Below are 16,835 nucleotides of genomic sequence, written 5' to 3' on the forward strand. Positions count from 1 at the left end.
TGCAAGTGATTTATATGTGTTAATAATACTTGTGTGGTTAATCAGTAAACAATTATAACTAATGTTTTCAATACTAGTTGAATGAAAATCTGAATTTCTACTTTTTTGAGTTGTATTTTACCCAGTAGACCTGAAGGTGAAAAACCTATAGTCACGCTGCTACAGTCTGATAATCTAAATTAGCTGTACATTTATTTTCTGTGACACTATTATAAGTTACTAGAAAGTTATTTTTGTGGTTGACAGACTGTATAGAGACAGTCAGGATTCCACTTTGATGATTTCATTGAAATCAAATGTAACTAAAACTGTTCCTAGAACCAGCTTTTAGGTCAAGTAATTGTACTCCTACTTCAATATATTTTAAAATGTTTTATCCCTGACAGGAACTTCGACTTAATAAGATGTCTTTACTCGATTTTGCCCATCAAAGCATAATTATGGCAATTAGAAGGTCAGTGAAATTCTATTTACATGTAAAAGTTAGACAACTAATTTATTTACAAGAATCTGTTAAATCTGTTTTACAAGACTTGCCACTTATGTGCAAGTGAGTGCAGGGGATCTTCAAGTCTATAAAATGGGAACATGTTAACAAACTCTTTCCTAATCTCAGCTGTTTAAAGCTTCTCAGGTCTGCGACTAAATCCATTCACACGGATCAGATGCAAGTTCCACTGCTGGTGTTAGGGTCATTCTGGTCTATAAAAACATTAACTGTTTATATACTTACTTCTATTTCTGGCTGTTTGAAACTGGCTTTTTTCCTGTCTGCCCTCCGTAGAGCCAGTAACACGATTGGACGACAGCAATTCTGCATGCTGTGCCACGGCTTTGTGTCACTGTGTAATTTTAGTTCAACAATAAAACAAATGCAACTGTTGTCAAAGGAATTTACAGGCTGTTCTCAGTGATTGCTGGTGCCTCATTCCTTTTTAAAGCTGGTTTTATGAGGTCATATGTTCTCTGGATCCATGGCCAAATGCTGATGGCTGGTCATAACTTGCCACATAGACACCAATGTCAATACTGAAAATGACAAACAAAGAACAAAGATGAACAGCTTTGAGTGGGTTTGTGTCTTTGTCTCACTGGCTGGAGGTGAATGCTCGTGCTTGAGTTGCACAGATCTTTAAATCGATCAGTTTGCCTCTCCTGATGTAAGAGAAGTCACGCTATGTTTTAAGTCAAGCGACTTCATGGCATAAAAAGATGCAATGGAATCTGCACGCCCTTTAAGGAATAGCATGGGATTAATGGGGAATTTGAGTTTTCTGTGATTGTAAAGATACGATAAATGATACCTTATCGTCCCGCAGGGAGATTTGCCTTGAAATGCTTTGTCAGAGGCTTCTTCTACATGCAAAGTATTGAATGCGTTTGAATACAATGACATGTTTCTTCTTTTTGACAAAAAAATCATAATTTAAAAAGAATAGTGCAGTGCTGGGTCAAAACGTACCCGTTCAGAACGGCCTGAATGCTCGGCCTGTGGTGTTGCTGTGTCGTTTCTCGAGAACCGCCCACACAAACAACTTCATACTCACCGCTGTGCTTCCTTGGCTCTTGAGCAATACACCTGCCATGACATGCGTGATAAACCAAAATCACAGCTACTCGCTGTCAGAAACACCAAAATAGCTCAAAGGGGAGACTTTACAGTTACCCCATCTAAAAGGGCCCCTAACATCTAACTCTAACTCAACCTCTGAACTACCTCACAAAAGCCGCCCAAAGCACTTCAGAAATATGCAACTGAACCGTATACTTCTACTTCGGAAGAAAACATCATCGTGCTACATTTACCTGAACTGTAAAGTGAACTACAGTCAATGAGCAGCTGCTCAAGCTGCCGAGTGTGAAGTAAATTGGAATGAGACAGACAGACAGAGATTCCTTGCTTTTTATTTTGATACAATTTTCTAAAAGAGCTTTAATCCAAAACCAGACCAACACTATAGTATGTTCGTGTGTGCTATTGGTGATAGCTGCTGCGCTTGTAAAAGAGGCCTGCTGAAATAGACACCTTCTTCTCATGCAATGACCACGAGCACATTTGACCTTCAGTGTGTGTGTGTGTGTGTGTGTGTGTGTGTGTGTGTGTGTGTATGTAAGTGTGTCACATGTGTTCGTGAGTGAATTTGTGAGCTTTGGTTTGTCACATACGAGAGCCTGCTCAGTTCTCAACATCGAGGTCTCACTCTAATGAGGCTAAAGGTAGAATATTAGAATGGCTTTAATTAACAGACTAAGCCTGCTTAATGGCTTCACACATGTCAGCTTAAACCCACTGCAAAATAAACATTCCCCACTTCATGGGAATGCTCCGCTCCAGAGCGGCATTCTCAGCTGCACCGGGAGCGTTTTCTGAAAAACTGATCGCCTGGAAAGGGAGTTGTTCTTACTTAGCACAGTCTCCCTTTGGCGCTCAGCCAATGGTATGAATTGTTATGGTTGTCTTTGTTTCGCTGAATTATTCTCATAATATAATGGAGATACTGATACAGAGACATTGTGGTGTCATTACATTTTTCATCCAACAAGATTATCACAAGGGACAAATCATTTCCCTGTTCCCTTTATCCCCGTAAAACTACGGACTTGCTAAATACTTCTTAATTTACTGATAATGACTGCATGCATGGTGAGATATACGGCACTGCTCTCAGAGCCACACATACGGTACCGTTTGAGCACACGCTGTAAGCTTGTAGTACTGAATAAGAAATTTAACTTGATGAAAGCTGATCAATTTGTGTTAAAAATTACAGCATTTTAACTAGTTTATACTAAATTAAAAAACGTTACTTAGATGGAATATTAAATACTTGGTTTTTCCAAAATGTAAAAATCAAGTTGTAACAAAGCTAAAAATACCACACAAAAAAAGATTTACTTAAATTACTTTGAATAAAGGTAAATTTTTATATTGGGTAAAATAAATATGTTGTATTCATATTACATGTTACCTAAAATTGTAGGTTTAAATCAAATAAAAAGTGTAATAAATAAAAAATAATACATTTAGCTGTAAAAAATGACAGCAATTTGGTCCAAAGTATATATTTTTTCAGTGCAGTTTGTAGCAAACACACACACACACACACACACACACACACACACACACACACACACACACACACACACACACACACACACACACACACACACATTCAAAGTTCTGTTCATACTCAAATATTCTGTCGCACTGACACATCTTCTTTAAATGACATCTCTTCAAAATTTTAATTCCCACAACCTTTAGAGTTCATGATTTATAATGTAAAATATCACAATGCATCAAAAGTCTTAAACATTTTCATCAACATATCCACTAATAAGTGAAAAACGGACACACATCAAAACACATTTTCGGACGAGTACAAACATGCTGATGTATGATGAACAAAGTACAAGAGTAGTAAGGACAACCACTTGTTGCACCTGTAACTTCAGTTCAACCCTGAAGCTGAGAGTTGTGTGTAAGACCTGTCGTGGTGAGAAGCTGTGACACGGATTACCACACTTTGTCATTGGTCGGTTCTTCGCGAGGCCTCTTGCTGCCGCTCTCAATCATCAGATATGACTTTTCATCACTCGGCTTTTCGACCAGCTGGCCACACCGAATATGACGGATCACTTCTAAGCATGTTCTCAGTTCACACAAATGTGCTAATGTTAGCTGGTGAGGTGCATTGTGGGAAATGTGGTTTGATAGCCCACTTACAGTGTAGTGAGAAAGCTTTACTGATATTCAGATTGACTACAAATACCATAATGGTTAAAACTAGATGGTATTTTTAACATAGACGGCAAGCACACGCACGCATGCACACACACACACACGCGCACACACACACACACACACACACACACACACACACACACACACACAGACTCAGGTGCATTATTGTGAAGTTCTTTCACACGGGTGTCACTGTGATCATTTTTAAAGGTTGGCTTAGCGAAGCAATATCTTATCTGAATGGAGGTGTTGGTTTTCAAAAACGTCTCATTCCCTCAATTGCTGCAGCAACAGAGTGGTGGCTCATATTTATTTTATTTCAAAGAGGATGGTGATGTCCGAGAAGGGAGCCGTGAAACTGTGTGTACAAGAAACATCCCTTCAGAGCCTTTGTGGAGGTAACTATCGTTTTGTGGATGCAGACTTTGATAGTTTTGAGAGACTGCAGGAGACTCACTACTAACAGATTAATTGTAATTCATTACCGTTACCGCCGTGCTCAACATTGAGTAATTCAAACTTGCACCGTTATAGAAACCACTTCATGCTACAGTGGTATCTGCTTTCTGACAGAGCCAAAAATAAGTGTGTCGGGGGGATTGTTATGTCGAGTTGTCGCGTGAATATATGCACGTGCTTCCAAACGCACAATGCGTAGCGAGAGTTTCCGGGTGGCTGTCAGCAAGAAATCTGTCAGATATGTTTGGACTTTTGCCCGTCATTGTTGAAGCAGACAATGTGAAGGTGGAGAAAAAGCATCCTCTCTTGGTTGCTGAGGGAATTTACTATGATGTCGGCTGAGATTTAAGATGATGAACAATATCTCTGTAGACAGTAACCCAACTATTTGTTTATTTTACTCTCTTTTCCTTAGTAGATTAATAAAGACCAAGGATGAATCAAAATGTCATGTAAAAATGTTATGTAAAAATCTATTCTTGGATTTTACACCTTTTTTGATTAAGAAGCCAAATGTGTTTGTGCTTTGTGAACAGCTGGATGTACATTATATATACATATATATCCTTGCTATTACTTATCTTTTTAATTTACCATCTTATCCGGTAACCTTTAAAATCTCACACTTTTCTGGAAATCTGAATTGAAACAATCCTTTTTAAGCAAATATCTAGTTTTAAATAATAATGGTCTTGGTGACAGAGTTCCAGTTTCTAGAAATAACTACTCAGACTCTGAGACTGATCCTTTGTGCCCAGTCATAATATGAACCCCCTTGCTAAATGACAACTTCCCATCCAAACAAATTGAATACATATTTAAAATCCATCTGGCCACACCAAGATATACCCTGTCTCTTCCTTTTGAGGTGTGGTATATCCGTCAAGAACTGCTGATGTGCTCTCACTCAGTACTATTCTTCTCCAATGGTAATTTATTACCCGACACGCCCGACTGTTTGGCTCACAGATGTGAAACCTCAGACGGCCAGACCATGACAAAATGTGAATAATCTAACACGCTGTTCCAGAGCCCTCCGATGATTCAGCAGCTAAATTGATCCCGACACCTACTGAGTGACTGATTGCATTCCCAGAACCCCAGTGCATCCCTTCACTGGCCAGACTATGTGAGGGTGCGTGTGTCAGTGGCTGTGTGTTTGTGTGGGACTGTGGAGGTGATAATCAGTTGTGGCAGGAGGGACTTTCTTGTCCCTGTTGTTGTGCCGCGTGGAGCCGTCCCGGACCGAGACTCCCAGTTGGTCTCTTTATACTCACCCCCCCTTCGGTCGTCCCCCGAGCCCACCTCTTCTGTTATTCCCCCTTAAACTTCACTCAGTCAACCTCCTGCTTCCCTTTGAAAAGGCTCTGATCTGTTTGCCCCATCTTTTGACACTTGAGAGAAGAGGAGAAGGAACGTCTTGGAAGTGTACATTGTGTGGTTTATTAAGGGAAAGAGAGAGCTGGAGAGAAGAGGCTGAAGGGCGCTTTGCTGCCTTTGCTGCTGTCGATCAGGAGTTGTGCTTCTCCTTCCCGCTGGCCTCTCTGTCATCTGTCCATGCAGTAAGGGGAGAGAAAATCAGAGGGTTGACTCATCAGCATTGCGGTCTTGGGACTGTGGTAGTTATTTTCGAGGGGGGTGTTTAGGGAAGTTAGGGGTGTTAAGGCTGCAGGTGGTGCTAGGGAGTTTGTTTTGCCATGCAGCAAGCTTGGGACCGGACAAGTAGCACTGAGAGTGTCAAGAGAGGCCATACAAAAATGCTGGGAAAAGGACAAAGTGGCGGATACTGCCCCGAGACAACAAGTGAACTCCTGCAGAGGTAAGAAAAAAGTAATGTACGCCACAAAATCTGAAGGTGTACGGTATACAGGAAAGGCTCATGCCTGGTGCTCACGTGGCTGTATGAAAAATGTATTTCTTCCACTGGAATTTGGGTGATGGCGTTCAGAATTTCACTGGAACTTAAAAAAGTCGCTGTGGTGATGGGAAGTATTTCTGGAAGATGAAGTGTATCGGAATGTCCTCCTGCGTGAAATCTCCTGCAGTGCATCTGGTCTGAATTATATGGCAATAAAGCGATTATCTGCAGTAAGTCTCAAAACTGAGTATTTGGATATTTCATATGAACATACAGATATTTGTGTATAAGTAAAGACTGAGTACTCCTCTTTAAAGTTGCAAGACAATTATTGCAGTAATTTGTATAATACACTAATATGCATATACATCCTTGCAACTAACAAGCATTGTTAGTGCATTTTCTTCCTCTTAAGTACCTAAAATGTCTGACTTGTTTTTGTGCACACCCATCAAATATTAATTGGCTTTAAATTCTCAGTAAACAACTCACATGTTTAACTTTATTAGCCACTGAATCGAATCGTATTAATTTAAATTGTATTAAATCAAATCGTATAAAATCAAATTATTCAAAAAAGAAAAAATATATATAAAATATAATTACTGTGACTTTTCATTTAAAGCCATATGAATACAAACGTGTTACAAGCACACATTTCTTTTAACCTTTATCACATGAGGATTTAAAAAGGTTTCATTTATGTGTCATATTATTAACTGAACTATTTGCTGCTATGTCATTCATCTTAAAATTGGCATCTGTAGCTGCAGAGGAAAACATTTTATTTTCTCAAAATAGTAATGTACATAATTGAATCTCTATAGCTTAGTTTAACTCAGGAAACCTTTTTAAGTGAATGTGGTTATCAATACACATATATTTACTGTTAGATAAATAGAAATTATTGTATACAATCTGTTTTATTTTGACCTACAAAACATACCAAACCTTTTCTACAAGATTTGCCTACTTTTATTGAAAATGTTTTAATTTGTAATTGGGAAATCTCAACGTAAAAATGCATCTGGTGAAGTAATTAAAGTCCGGCCTCACATTGGGAAAACCTGTCAAAGCCTAACATTCAGTCTGTTTGCTCCGCTGCATAGCTGCATCTCAGCACTGGGTGAGGTTACAAGACAGTTTACATTTCTCACAACTAAACTGCAATCCAACAGAAATGTGCTTTGCAGCATTTTGTATTAAATGAGGACTGAATGGTTCTTTCCTGTCTTTATACATTAATATTGTTACCTACAGCAAAAACAGTGATGGGACAAGCATGCTATTTGCCTTAAATATTGAATATCAGATTTCAGACTGTTTGGGACGACACTGTCTTGAAATCTGATATTCAATAAGCCTCGATGTGTTGTTTATTATGCTTCTTCGTCTACTGGAAGTTGACTTTATTGGTCAAACGTGTCATAGACCCAGGAGTGATAATGAAGAGGGGCAAATACTGAGTGTGTATAGTCTGTGTATGTGTTTTTGTGGCAACATTTAATTAGATTACGTGTTAGGGACAAAGTAAAAGGGTTCAGCAGTCCGTACATGGATTTTCAGTCTGCTGCTTATTTTAGATCATCAACTAATTAAGGATGTACTGCCACACCGGATATCCAGCATAGTTTTTCAAGATTTTATGTTAGCCAATCACATTCCTTCTGTGAAATATTTCTGTTTGAAGGTCTTTAAATACGCAACTGCTCAAAGCCATGTATAATGGGTATGTTTATGTTAATATAATTAAAGATTGAAATATGCCAAAAAAATAATAGATCCCTAATGCAGCGCCAAGCAAGAGAGCACAGCATTTAATTACCCTCCGGTAAAAAATATACTAGGCCTATACATGTGTTTTTTTCCGCACTATCTAATCAAGTCAAGTTTATTTATATAGCCCAATATTTGTATGCCCATGTAACAGTAATGTACAGTAAACAATACATATGAAATTAATGTTGTATTTTGAGGGACAAACACTGGTCTAGAGACTCAATGAATGAGGCACCACCTTGGACAATCAGGGGTGCAATCGCTCTCGGTGGAAAAAGTTAATTACAAAATAACTAACAAAAAAACAACCAAGCCAAATTAACATATAAGTGTAATTATAATAGAACTAGTCAAACAGCAGGATCATAGCAAGTCAAATTCAGAAATAACAAAAGCAACAGATTAAGCCTAATCCACTATGCCCAGAGGGAGCAGTTGCATCGAACATAAAACAGTCCAATGGCAGTCCGCTTTCTTTCTTTTTTTCACCCTCATTCTTACAGTTTTCTTTCGTCGCCTTCATAGTGAATAACAAGCACCGTGTTGTTTGTTCCGTTTGAGTCGGAGTTTTGATGTAATTGGTTTCCGTCTCAGCACCTGTCAGTGTCTTTGCGGCGATAATGTTACAGGATAAAACCTTGGTCTTAGTACTTCGGTTCTGCCGTTTTCCGTTACAGTCATTTCTGTACATATATAGTTTAAATACAATTACTATACACTAATCCATTGTACAAAGTAGAATATAAGAAAAACAATTTGTTGCATCAGGACTAAGAGGTAGTCCCTTTTAGGCACAACTGCTCCTATAGTCCGAACATGTTGAACTCATTTTGATTTAAAAAGACAATCTATATACATGTATACACACTGTTCATTGCTTTAGCATATCTGTATACACTTTGCTGATTTTCTGTGACTGAGAACATGAACCACTGTTTAAAACTGGACAAAATGAAGCTCTGTATTGTAGAGTCGGGCAAGCGAGGTCTTGAAACTAGTCAGAGATAAATGACATGATGATGGGACTGAAAAAAATGGTGAGAGTAAAGATTTTCTTTTGGTTTGGGGATGAATCCTGTGATGGATTGCACTTCAACAAATTTTAGTCAAAGAGATTAGTGCAGCATGGTTGACATATATTGTGTCACTTATTTCACATGAGCTTCACTCTTTTCTCTTTTTCACTTTCCTCATCTTACCGCTCTTTCCCACCTGCCGGCTCTATATCACTCTGGCAGCATGTTACAGAAGAGAAAGTTGTCTGAGCAAATTTGACCCAGTCCCTGAAGAGCTTCATCAGCACACTGACGTGTGAAAATGCCCCAGGAAAGGTAAATCCTACTAAGTTGTGCTTTTCTGTGATTTATTCAGCTTCATTGAGGTTTCATGCTTTGTGTTTGTGGGGTTGAGTTGTTTTTTCTTGAACTGTGGAGCCGCAGCTATTTAATGAAATAACCTGGAGGCACCAAATGTTGTTCTATTGCCGGTCTGACACTTAGGATTGTAAAGGGAACCTTTTGCTGTGTAGCACTATACAATAAATCCTTTAGATGCTGTCTTGCCTTTTCGTTTTATTGCTAATTGTTAAAACGGCTAATTATTTAATTTCACTTCTATCACTTATGCCAAGTACAACAGCATTAGAAGAGATAAGTAATGCTTGAGTAATTATTCACCCCACCCCCTGGATTTATTTTCTTTAACCATGCTGATTGAAAACAAATATTGTTTTGGGAAACAGTTCATGGAAACAAGCTATTCCTTGTATGCAATCATTTTATACACTCTTACGCTAATCATATTTGTTAGTTGAATCTTATATCTTCTAGATTTGTTATCATGAAATAGGATTTCCTGCTGCCTAGAGCAGGAGTGTGTTTTTTTTCTGTATTTGATTTAGATCTATCCATCTGCCCATCTGTCTATCTCACTGCGTATGCGGTTAAATATTTCTAAATATTTTGACACATTTCCATCGCTAATTCAACCTGACTGGAGAAGTGAGAGTTAAAGTCCCGAGCCCACCAAAGGTCATTAACAAGAGCTAATCCGGTAGGGCTTTCCTGCGCCTCATGGCTCTGCCCAAATGCTTTGTCTGGACTTAGATGTGGCCCTTTATGAAGGAGCTGGCTTTACAGCCCTGTGACATTGTGGGTCTCTTTGAAATCTGTGGAAATAGTTTGAACAAGGCTAAGCAAAAGAATCGCAGTCACTATTTTATTTAGTTGTTTCAGAGAAGGACGCAACAGTTGTGTTTAGAATTTACTATCTGTATTAATTTGCAATGTATTCATTTGTCTATTTCTTCCGACAAAATGGTTTAGAAATTTAAAGGATGTTTGTGAAATGAGCATAAAATCCTCCCAGAGACTGGGAGGATGGTATCTCCTCATCAGCAACAAGTCTTTTCAGTACAGATACAGGAGGCATAGATTAGTTATACCCCGGTCTCACTTGGAGGTGACAAGAGTTTTTTTTCTCCTTTTGCATAAAGGATTAATATTTATTGTCTCACCTCCTGTAGCCTTCCCCCACCACCTTAAGCATGTGTTCATTGCTGTGTTGACACGTGGCAGCAACTGTGGCTAATCTTGATGTTAAATGGCTGACAGTTGCATGGCACCGGGCTGGGGCCTCTGGGGCCTCTGAGGCCTCGTAGTAACCAGGGCCATGTTGGCATCTTCTGTCATGGCATCCTGTAATCACATCAGTAAATCAGCAGAAGATTGTTCTGTAAAAAACTCCCATGATATCAGCAAAATCACAAGAAGAAGAATGTACCAATACCTCCGACTTTGACAGCGTAAACTGATCTTATTTCTTCAAATGAAGTGCTAGTGGCAGGTTTATTCACCTACTGTGCACAATTCAAAGTGACGGAACAAAAACTTAAAATTCAGCTCTCTAACACGCTTTTAGCTGTACATTGATGAGGGTTATGCTTCTAATTTTCTATTGTTCCGTACCACGATTCCAAACTATTAAATGCATAGACTTAATAATCATCCAGACTGTAAATTATCTGGGGGTTTTTAAAACACCATTATACCCAGGATTTGTGGAGACAGCTCCAATGGTGAGAGAACATACAAGAGAAGGTTGATATTTAAATAGATATCTAGGCTGCTGTAGCTATACAGATGCTGTCACTGGGTGAAGCGTAGATTGCAGTGTTTCCCACAGGATTTCCAAGGGCCTGCTTCCCAGTATATTTTATTGTTGTACATTTTTAAATTAAATTCATCAATCTTGTTCCCTTTGAGAGAAAAAAAATAAAATAATTGGCTAGAGCTGAACTTTTGTGCTATTGTTGAAGCAGTAGTGGGATGCAACTAATTACATTTACTCACTTCACAATATCTCAGAGGGAAATTTTAAGTTTTAAATAACTATAACTATAACTATATATATAACTATATATATATATATATATATATATATATATATATATATATATATATATATATATATTAATTGAAATAATTAGTATACTTTTGCTTTTGGTACTTTAAATATATTTTGATGCTAATACTTTTGACGGGCCACCACAGTCGAGGTAATTTATTAGGAAACACTTGATTGGTTTGTAGTATTAATTTTGTTTAATGGTTTGTGACATTAATTTGTCATTTGGCTTTCTAACATGAATTGTACAACCTTGTGATGTAAGATTTCCTCCTTAAACGTCACCAAATACCCACCAATGCGGTAGATTTGTGTCTTTGGTTCTCATCCTGCAGCACCTCGTATTATGATGTCCTTGTGGAGAAGGGTTTACAGGCGTTGAGTTGGTCGACTTAGCAGGGCTAACTATTTGGAACAATGGGAGTGGACAGAGTTAAAGAGGCTTAAATGTCTTCATACACTGTATCAACATTAAAAGATAGCAATGAGGAAAGACTGTTGTCAAATATTTCCATCTGGATATATTTAACAACGAGATTTGCGCTTACCTTGAACAGGATTGAGAGGGATAAACCAGTTAATCCAGAATTAGCAGGTTTATAAAGAGAGACAGTTACCATATTTAGATTGTTACAGTTGTGTTCGTACAGGGCTCCAAAAGCAAATAGCTTCAATATCTTTCCATAGTAACTTTTACTTTATTGCACTGAAATAATGTGTCAGTGCTGGTGTGTTACTTTTCACATGGTGAATAAACTGTAAACACATCCTCTTTTACTCTTTTACAAGCAGGAATTGACCTCAGCTCAAACTATACTGGACACAATCAACCAAGTCCTGAGGGACCAGCTCTTCCTCACCTTCCCAGTCCTTAATGCTTAAATATATGAGCTGGCAGAGTTTAAAGGTCTCGGTGTAAGCAGATCTAAATTTAAAGGGTTGTTCATATGAAGCGAATGAGGTGCACTCCCACATTAGGAAATATTAAGTGCAGGCTGCAAGACCCCTGTGCTTTTTTGTGCTTTGCATAGTTATATAGGTTTGGTGTGTGAATGTTTTTCAATGTGCATTAAATTATATGATAAGAAGATTCAGTGCATTCTACACATCCAAAAGGACATAATGACGGCACAGATGAGAGTAACACAACCTCGTCATTCTAGTATATCATTTTTAACTGGCTGCCTTGTGAGGAGATAAGAGGGAAAATTACATCACTTCCATTCTTGTAGACATTAGATGATCCCATATTGTTGTGCATTAATCATTGCACAGCCTTGGGCTCTAATACAACTAAGTTCAGAAGCAAAAGATATTAGAAATGACACACATCCAAACCATATGGCCTAGATGTTCCTCATGCCGCATCCACAACGTCACGCATTGTTTGATTAATGGAAACCAGAAGTCATTCATTCCAATAGAGGGAGTATGACAGTAAGAGGCTACTGCTGCTCATGCGGCCGTTGTCTCTTCGATACGTTGGATTTTCAATTCTTCGTTGAAACCGGACAGATAACCAGAACCAGGAAGTGGATGACGGGAGCCATGCTTTAAACAAAATATGAAATTAAATATCGAGACAAAATATATTTGGAATTTACAATGTAATTTGATAATGTGTTATACTATACTTACAGTCCATTTTTGATCAACCCATGATCTCATAAATAATCAATAATCATCGGAGCAAAGCCACATAAACTGGTTTGGGTATGCTATCTGTCAAGAATACGTGATTAAAGCAAGGTCTTAGCTTTCTTTAATTTTTTAGATCGTTCATTCCTATTCTGTCAAGCAAAGAGCTCTGCTGTGCTGCTCCTGGGATAACATCAACTAAATAGTTAAAATAGTGGAGTTGTGAATGCCGCGCCAGTGAGAGCTATGACAAAGTCAGAATGTCACTCTCTATTCTTGACGTATCCTTTTTTGAATGAATATAAGAATATTGTTCTGTACCTGAAATCAAAACTGAGTCCAAGGTGTGTACATGAAGTTCTCCGATTGATATAGTTTATATCATTCTTCAGCAGGAAGCTCCTCGTCTTGCTTCTTTTATTTCATGTTTATTTGCAAGGGGGATAAAAAAAAGAATGCAGTTGTGCAGGTAGACGGTGGTACGTGGGCACTTTGCTTGAATTCCGAATGATTAATTCCCATGTTAGGGTCTATGAGTCATCATAAATGAGTCAGACACTGTTTTAGCACCTGTCAATACTGCCGCTGCTGCACTATTTTCGTCTGACAAGGCTAACATAAAAAGGAGGCCTTTGCTACTCGTTGTCAATCAGATGTTTTGGGCATTTGTTCAAGAGATAGTAAAGAGAGGATTAAATGCTGTGGCTACTTTGCATGGCACATACAGAGTCACTTCTTTGACACTTCAGACACTGTGAACAAGTCCATACTGACATTGTTATCACTTTCCATTAAGGAGCTGCTTCACAGCTTAGCTGAGTGACCAAAATGACCAAAATGTACTTTTTTTAAATTATTGTTTTACAACAAAAACAAAGGTGACCTTGCTGAGCTGAGGGAGCAGTGTTAACGAATGCAGTGAAGGACCCAAGAGCAACCCACTGTTTGAGCCTGGGGTCTCGCCATGCAGAGCTAGAGAGAGGTTTCAAGCAGAGAGAAGTTGTCTGCACACAGACGTGCTCAACAGCTGGCGGACTTGTCGGTACAGTCAGCGTGGTCACAAATTCAGTCCACACGGGGCATGTGGGCAACTGCAAATGATAAAATGTCACACCTTTTGACCGCCATGAACCCTCGTAGCTACATAGATGTGAAGGTATAATGTATGCTTTAGTGAAAAAAATCATTAACAAATAAAAATAATTTGCTGCAGAATCACCAAATAAACTAGAATTTCGATTTTTGTATGATGTCCTTATTCTCAGCTCTATTGTTATATTGAAATATATAATGTGATGGTAAAAGCTTTTGGAGAATGTATTGAAAGCACGGGTTTAACAGGAAGAGAGTGGGGTTTTCTAACTGACACGTTTACCCGCCCCCTGTTTTAACGCAGCCGCTGTGCTCTGTTAGGCTGCCACCAACAGCTGAGGCCAGGGGAGATTGTAGCACGTGTGCTCACCCCAAAGGCATTTTGCTTTTGTCCACACAGTGACAGGGCCAGAACACGGGACATCAAATTTACACTTCCTCTGCCGCACACAGGTGCAGCACACACACACACACACACACACACACACACACACACACACACACACACACATACACACACACACACACACACACACACACACACACACACACACACAGCCTTTGAGCAGCCCTATGAATATATGTATAATTCTTTTCTCAGTCTAAAGCTAGATAACGGCTTTATTTGCTTAGCACAAGTAAGTCAATTCAAATGATTTAAAACACAGAGTGGTTTAAAAACAATAACATGTTTGGTCTTTGCAAATGGAAATGATGTGTGTTTATTTGAATATAGAGCGGAGTGAGGTCCAATCTCAGGTGGTTACTCGAGATTCATTCAAAGGCCAGGTGTGAACTGAAACACACTTTGAGCTGTCCACTTCAGGTCTGAACGCGGCCTGAGAACGTATTGGTTTGCTTAATGACCAGGTGGGTTGGTTCGGACTGGAAGTTGATGATTTGTTCCTGATATATACGCCAAAACACGACCTGCCACTGTGAGATCATGGACATTGTGTATTATAATGTAGGCTTAGTTAGCGTCATGTGGGGAAGCTCCTCTGCAGGTGAGCTGCATTGACATTAACGGAGCAGGGGAGTGAATGGCGTATTTCCCATATTTGTATTATATATGGAGCAAAAGTAATAATGTTGAGTGTTTATATAAACAAAAATATCAAAGGCATGAACCCGTTATCCACTAGCACATGACAAATTATACTGAAGACCACGCATTTTGTTTGTCGGTGTGTTAAATTGTGATGGTGTTATGGATGCATGTGCATCCATGTGTTTGTCTGTGGGAGCCTGTGGTTGGAGAGGCAACGCATTGTAAACAAACCTGGCTCAAAGTAGTACTAACAATGAATTTGTACTACTGCGTGGTGATAATCTCTGTAAACACAATCCCTTCTCTGTGCTCAAGAAGTTACGGCAGGATTGGAGGCAGGCGGACAACAAAAACAATATAGAAGACACATGACGTAGATACAGTCTGATATTAGTGGAGGATTTACTCTAAGTTTGTGTTTAGGATTTTGATTAGTTGGTTACATAAATCAAAAGAGCTAGACTGTTTGTGATTGTGTTGAATTAGAGCTTGAAGTCTACCACTGTCAGGTGGCCCCCATCAGCAGGGCTGGCTATGTATAGGTCCCTAATAGCAGAGATGCCGGGCTCAGCCTCTCAGCCCTGAAAGAGAGGGAATAACAGGCAGGCAGAAGGAAGGCACGGGGTGTTAATTACCGCCCTATAATTATTCATAATCGCCAGATAAATGATCACTTAGTGGAATATGATTCATGCATTCTGACGTCAATAGGGAGGGAGTGGCAGTGCTTTAGACCAGGGAGATGTTGATGTGTTTGTTAGGCCACAAAGCTTTGAATTATCTTGCCTCAGGGAAAAGGTCAGCTGGCCAAGGCTTTCGCTGTATCAAATGGTTAATATGATGTCAAGCCTAGTCGTAACTTTGTCAAGCGCTAAGAGGTTTGATGTGGCAGCAGTGTGATGTTCTCTATGCTAAGAACTTGGACCTATTGTTTTTTGCCTCCCTTTCACACTGACTTGCACCTTTATAGATACAACGATACACACCTACCAGTACCACAGGGGGGAATTCTTTTTTGGCTTAAGGTGAGCAAGTCATCTGTTTGTGGTCGGCTGGTCTTTAAGTCGAGGGAATATGTGGCCCAAGGGTGAAGGTGATAAAACATTGGTATTTGACGGTGGTAGTATAATCTGGCCACAGGGTTAGCAGTTTTATTACCAGCACGTTGGCAACTTCTTAAAGGTCACCGAGCCATATCTTCATTATCGAGTTGATCCACTATCACATGGCTGTAATAGGAAAACCTTGGCGTATTTAACAGTGTTATGACATGTTATCTCAACCAATTTGACACCCGTCATTTTCTTCCATTAAAATTAGGGTTTTTCAACAATGTTATATGGACACATGTCCTTGTAAATATAACAGTTTTTGGCCTGGAGGAGTTCAGGGTCAGACTAGACTTTAGTAGCAAGAAGTGTTAGTTGTAAACGCTTGCATTGCTGAACTCTAGTTGTTGGGTAAATTTACCGTCAACACACACATTGCCTTGTGTGCGGTACGTTGGGCATATTGTCTGGCAGTGTCCCGTTGTGCATTTCTCATCCTAACGCAATACAAGACTGCAGCATTGGACACAGTAAAGTCTTGGATTTCTAGAAGTAGGTATGAAAGTATTTCATAAAAATAGTATATCAGTATAGTGGTTCCAGACCATGTGTGATTATTGAATTTCTTTGTTTTATTTGTACATCTTGTGTGCCTAAAGCGCTTAAGAATGACCAAGCTGATGTGTTTGTTCTTCGGGCAGTAAAGCAACATGTGCTGGTTCTAAAACTAGCTTTTATGTGTGTCGCTTGTCTTACAGA

The 16,835-nt window shown here is 39.1% G+C and overlaps 1 protein-coding gene across 1 annotated transcript in view; it reads left to right on the plus strand.

Moving 5' to 3' along the window:
• Window positions 1–5,901: 5,901 nt before the first annotated feature.
• The window catches only part of rbm20 (RNA binding motif protein 20), a gene marked incomplete at its 5' end in the record, with an annotated part of 45,092 nt that continues 34,158 nt past the window's right edge, over window positions 5,902–16,835 (plus strand). Inside the window, one exon of the mRNA XM_079219210.1 lies at window positions 5,902–6,023. Coding sequence (XP_079075336.1) covers window positions 5,902–6,023 — 122 coding nt within the window. The remainder of the gene's footprint in view (window positions 6,024–16,835) is intronic.

Source organism: Taurulus bubalis, assembly GCF_910589615.1.
Source record: "Taurulus bubalis genome assembly, chromosome: 6".
Classification (NCBI taxonomy): Eukaryota; Metazoa; Chordata; class Actinopteri; order Perciformes; family Cottidae; genus Taurulus; species Taurulus bubalis.